Genomic DNA, 6,127 nt, shown 5'->3' on the forward strand with positions numbered 1-6,127 from the left:
CCCAATTCAACGATGCCATTTTCCCAGGGTACACACAGCATGGTCTGGAGACAAGAAAGCTGGCCCTGACGTGCCCGATCATATAGCGAGCTTGCCAATGCAATTGGTCTGCCCCGGCCACCCAAATCGGGCTTGAACTGGTAAAAGCTTGGCCTAGGAGGTCACTGCCGTTCACAAAGGACTGCATTTTTTATGCCATGATGAAGCTCTTGGTGTCATCAACAGAACCCGAGCTCAGTAAACTGAGGTTGAGCAACATGTCCTGTTCTCTGGCAGAGGATGCTGTTGAAGTAGCCTTGCCTTCGGAGTTGTACTCATCCCCTTTGTAGTACCCAAAAGACCAGTCCAAAACTGACACCCGAATAGTCGAACGATAACTTCCAGTAGATGGTGTAGGTTCAACTCATGTGGATGTCAATCAGATTTTGGAGTGGTTTCTTAAGGATTTCCTTGTCAGGATGTTCATGAATCATGATCATCTATACTCGAACGATGATCTTTAAATTCAGGCACATTGATTGAAGTATTCCAACGGGCTTCCTTCTCAAGGTGTTCATCTATAATCTTTCTCAATTTCTTTGCATCTCTCGCATGAATTGAAGTATTCCGTTTATGTTTAACTTCACTCTGAGAAAGATCTTTAATTGAAGGAGAATGAGAATATTTATGCATGCTATCCAATATATTTGTATCACAAAACTTGTTTGGCTGGAAGATTGAGGGAACGGAATATCAGAATCGTGTGAAGTCGTTCATTTGATTCTGAACTCTGATCAGTCTGAGACTTGGTTGGCTGGAAGTTTGATTTTATAGAAAGAGAAAATTGTCCAAGTCTCTCATTTGATTCTGAACTCTGATCAGTCTGTGACTTGGTTGGTGGGAAGATTGTTGATATGGAATGAGAGAATTGTGAAATTGTTTCATTAATGAAGGTGCTGAATCGCTAGAACCGGAATTGTTTGCTGGGAAAATTGAAGCTATGGAAGGAATAATTGCATGTCAAATGTTATCTTCACTTACTGGGCTACCAGGAGGAGATTTGGTGGGTGGGGCAATTGATTCCTTCAAAGAACCAGAGAGGTAGAGAATTTCTAATTATTAGGTAACATATTGTAAGTTTTCAACCTTCATGCCGTTTATATATCTGTACCATGTCTTTTCAACTGTGTCCATGATTGCCAACTTCCTTCAAATAAAATCACACATAACCAACAATTACGAAATCAGATAAGTTATGAATTTCAAAAATCTCATTCAACTAAAACTTACTTTAAATTTAAAATCATAACCTTATGAGTGGTTCCAAATTTCAACAGACTAGACTTTGGATTCAATCTCCTGCTGCCACATGAGATTCCGGACCAATATTTGACTACGATGGTTGAAGATTGAGGTGCATATCAACTATTAGGCAATGGACAGTGCATGTAAAGGCAGAGGGCAAGTCAAGTTATCAAAAGTCTTCCATTACCCAAATAAAGAAAGAAAAGAAAAAAAAAAAAAAGTGATCAAAATTCAAAAGTAATGAGAATGCAATGGGAACTTCCTCTCCTCTTCTATTATTGCTCTTAAGAATGAAAGTGGTAAAAACATTTTGTTGGAATTGACCAATTTGCTCACAGGGATTGTGTTTATATGATCCAGTCCCGATGCGAGACCCACAAGTACTGCTCCGGGACTATCTAAAATTTGTCCCTGCTGGAAAAGAAGTTTAGTAGAGCCCAATTCCACAACGCCAATTTGGAAGGGTACGAACATCATGGTCTGGAGCCCAGAATGCTGGCCCTGACGAGCCCGGTCATATGGCGAGCTTGCCAGTGAGCTCACACCAACCACCCAATCTGGATTTGAAGTGGTAAAAGCTTTGCCTGGGAGGTCACTGCCGTTCACGAAGGACAACATTTTTGATGCCAAGAAGAACCACTCGGTGTCGGTGAGCTCTTGTTCGTCAACAGACCCCGAGTTCGATAAACTGAGGTTGACCAACATCTTCTTAACATGCTCCTCTTCCATCGCAAATGTTCCATTATTAAGATAGACTTTTTTGCCTTGGTAGTATCCGAAACCCCAGTCCAAAATTGGCACACCGGAATAGTCGTGTGATAACTTCCAGAAGATGGCATAGGTCCAGTTACAGAGGAAGTCGTCCTCAATCATTCGCTGGAGCCGGTTTTGAAGGGTTTGCTTGAAAGGACATACAACTCTACTCCAACGAAGATCTTTGAATTCAGGCACATCCATACTCCCTTTTATACTTTGGTTTTTCTTTTTTGTATTCCGCATATCTTTAGGCATGCTATCCAAACTATTTGTATCATCAGACATGTTTGGCTGGAAGATTGACGGTATGGAATATTGAGAGAATCGTGTTAGTCTTTGATTGGATTCTGAACTTCGAGTAGTTTGAGACTTGGTCGGCGGGAAGATTGAGGGTATGGAATGTGAGGATTGTCCAAATCTTTGATTGGATTCTGAACTTTGATCAGTTTGAGACTTGGTCGGCGGGAAGATTGAGGGAATGGAATGTGAGGATTGTCCAAATCTTTGATTGGATTCTGAACTCTCAGTCTGTGACTTTGTTGGTGGGAAGATTGACGATATGGAATATTGAGAGAATCGTGTTAGTCTTTGATTGGATTCTGAACTCTCAGTCTGTGACTTTATTGGTGGGAAGATTATCGATATGGAATTAGAGTATTGCGGAATCGTTTGATCAGATGCTGAACCACCAGACCCAGAATAGTTTGGTGGAAAAATTGAAGCTATGGAAGGAGTAGCATGTGGAACTCTATCTTTACTCATTGGGCTACCAGGAGGAGATTTGGTGGGTGGGGCAATTGATTCCTTCAAAGAACCAGAGAGGTAGAGAATTTCTAAATTAGGAAACAAAATGTAAGTTTTCAAACTTCTTCTTGCCTTATATCTCTACCATGTCTTTTCAACTGCGTCCGTGATTGCCAACTTCCTTCAAATAAAATCACACATAACCAACAATTACGAAATCAAATAAGTTATAAATTTAAATAATCTCATTCAACTAAAACAAACTTTAAATTTAAAATCATTACCTTATGAGTGGCTCCAAATTTCAACAGACTAGACTTTGGGATCAATCCCCTGCAGCCACATGAGATTCCAGACCAATATTTGACGACGATGGTTGAAGATTGAGATGCATATCAACGATTAGGAAATGGACAGTGCATATAAAGGCAAAGGGCAAGTCAAGTTATCAAAAGTCTTCCATTACCCAAATGAGAATCCACATGAAACTTCCTCGCCTCTTCTTATTCCTCCTGAGATTTCGTCGCACCTTCCTTCTTCTTTGCCGACACGTACACATGGAAGGATTTACAGATGACGAAGCAACTGATGATGTAATGATTTAATCAATTCTCTGTACAAAAACAACAAGAAAACCCAGTACATTTATAGACAATTTTTCCTAATTGAGGTGAGAAATCAATATAGTTGGCCTTTTTATCACCTTCAAAACTAGGGCCAACTCTTCCACTAGGCCCCTTAGGCAATGTCTTAAGACCCCCAAGTTAACAGAAGCCCCCTCTATTATCAATGTAAGATTTACATGGTCTTTAACTAAATGCATACTACATTATCACTTTTAAAAAAGTATCATACGTATAAAAGTAAAAGGCATGTCAAGGGATCAAAAGTCTTCCACCAATTAAAGAAAGAAAAAACAATAACCAAGATAAAAGTAGTGAAAATGTATCCAAAAAATATATCTTATTTATAATATTTCTACAATACTTTCACAATATATATTAATTGGTAAGTTATTTATTAGTTCTAATTTAAACAAACCACTAAAATTATATATATATATATATATATTTTTTTTTGAGATAACAGTTAAAAATATTTTATTGATTGCATATCGTACAATGTAAAGGGAAATGGGCACACTTGTCCCAGACTACATGTTCCTTATACCAGAGTGAGGCATGAACCCCATATACACCGTGGACCCCATGTCTCCATATCATGAGTTTTCTTGAGTGGCTGAGAGTGTGCGATATGCATTCAGTAGAGCTATAGAACCATCCAAAATCGCTTGAGGTTGTGTCTGTACATTGTCAAAATAAGCTCTATTTCTTGCGTTCCAAATTGCCCACGTTGTGGTAGCCCACTGTTCAAGCTCCTTCATTGTCAGTTTCTCCTTCATCCCTCGGTAGAGCTCGAAAAATTCGCCCACTTCGTTGCTACAAATATGCACTTTCCCACTAGACAAGGACCAAACATTGCGAGCAAATGGACATTTTTGTTAACTAGTAACAATTTGTCACTTTGTTATAAATGTTGTGAAAATATCACAACAAATCCTAAGTGACAGATTATTACTAGCTGTTATTATTAGGGTAAAAAGTAATCTCAATGGTAAGTTCAGATTTGAACCAATAATAACTAATTACATCTAATTTATTATGAAAATATTATGAACGACTCTCTTAAAAAAAAAATAGCTAACTCTGAGATTTCTTTGCAGCTCCCTTCGTATTTTCCTCAAGAATGCCCCCACGTCCTAATTGACTCACTCCCAAAACGCCAAAAAATAAGGTTCGTTTATTGGAATTGTAACCTAGCTTTTATTTATATATTGTAACCTAAAATCAAAAGGCAGTCAAAGTTATCAAAAGTCTTCCGCTACCCAAAAGGCAAGTCACTTTTCAAAAACTCTTCCAAAGAAAAGAAAAGAATGATCAATCAAAAGTAATGAGAATCCATAGGAAACTTCCTCGCCTCTTCTTATTCCTCTTTGAGATTTCGATGCACTTTCCTTCTTCTATTCCCTGACAGTGTCCCCCAAATCCTCACTTCTCCTATTGAAATGAATTCAGAAAAATTGTCATCTATAAAGCATTTCAAAGCCAAAGACAATTGACATTACCAAAAAGTTTGAGGGTCAGGTGTTCAACTTGCACTCAAGAGGGTCCGATCACTTTCCTTAGCATTTGCCGTCGCTTCCTCTGCATTGTGCTCGAAATCATAAGTTTTGGATTTGTTATAACCATCCAATTTTATCCCTACACTTTTCTTTTGTAAGTCACTCTTAAATCTTAATAGATTTCCAATAATACATTTCTCACCGCCATAAACCATGAGAATTTGAACATTGTGAAATTGTTAATTATTGTAGAATAGATAACACAGATTTTCCTTAAATAAAGAAACTATCGTTAAGTCAATATGCAAAAAGTTCAGAAAAGAATAAAGCTTGGTAGAAATTTTCAAAACAAATGAAATTAAATGATGATATATGAATTTTGGTGACTTGAAGGAAATTACTAAGAGAATCAAAACACATAGCCTTTATTATGGTCATGATTAACATCTCTTTTCGGGTGAATTCCCTCATTTAAACTTGATAATAGCAACCAAATCAGACTAATTAGGAATAAACACAATACCAGTCATTTAATCGAGCATCTGGAGTGTACCATCCACTTCATTCTTCTTGAACAAAGCCATATATCTTAAATTTATTTGAAACGAAAACACCATTTTAAATTCATCGGATGGTATTGATATGGAAAGGCCCATACCCATCGCAAGACAATCTCTCTAGACCGGAAGACTCATACCCACCAAAAGACAATTTATGATGTCAGCAATACTACAATTTTACTACAATTTTTACTCTGTTGAAGTATCAAAACCATCAACCTTGACTTTTTTTTTTTAAATACTTGTTTAGTTACAACTTACAACAAACCGAAACTCATCTCAATCTAATGTGTTCTAATCATAAAATAAAAAGGTAATTGACTTTTTCTCAAAAAAAAAAGAAAAGAAAAAAAAAGGTAATCGACTTTTGAGAAATGCTATGTATAGTATATAACATTTTTACAATAAATTTTAAGTGTTAGGATGTTATTAGTGGGTAAAAAAATAATTTCAGTAGTGTGAAAGTATTATGAAAATATTGTGGATGTAACACTTTTCATAATTTCTTTTTTAAATATTATTAAGATGATATCAATTATAGTTATGAACTTATTATTAATTTGTAAATCTTTTTCAAGCGAAATTGATAATAATTTTATTAATTTTCCTCATGAATGTAGTGGAGGACTTTTTTTGTCCTTTTAGGGCCATAACCCGTTTT

General features: G+C 36.6%; 1 protein-coding gene across 2 annotated transcripts; it reads right to left on the reverse strand.

Annotated features, from left to right (window-relative positions):
• Positions 1 to 1,250: 1,250 nt before the first annotated feature.
• On the reverse strand, positions 1,251 to 3,544 carry LOC112032870 (transcription factor MYC2). 2 transcript variants are annotated; one of them, XM_024065638.2, is made up of 2 exons: positions 3,069 to 3,544; positions 1,251 to 2,961 (listed from the first exon to the last, which is right to left on the reverse strand). In XM_024065638.2, exon 2 carries the CDS (start codon positions 2,800 to 2,802, stop codon positions 1,516 to 1,518), a length of 1,287 nt encoding a protein of 428 aa, XP_023921406.1. In that variant the 5' UTR covers positions 2,803 to 2,961; positions 3,069 to 3,544; the 3' UTR covers positions 1,251 to 1,515. The 2 variants fall into 2 exon arrangements, with proteins under 2 accessions (XP_023921406.1, XP_023921405.1); XM_024065637.2 differs by having other exon boundaries at positions 1,251 to 2,965.
• Positions 3,545 to 6,127: the final 2,583 nt, after the last annotated feature.

The sequence above is a fragment of the Quercus suber genome, unplaced genomic scaffold, assembly GCF_002906115.3.
Source record: "Quercus suber isolate HL8 unplaced genomic scaffold, Cork oak 2.0 scaffold_213, whole genome shotgun sequence".
NCBI classification, from domain to species: Eukaryota; Viridiplantae; Streptophyta; class Magnoliopsida; order Fagales; family Fagaceae; genus Quercus; species Quercus suber.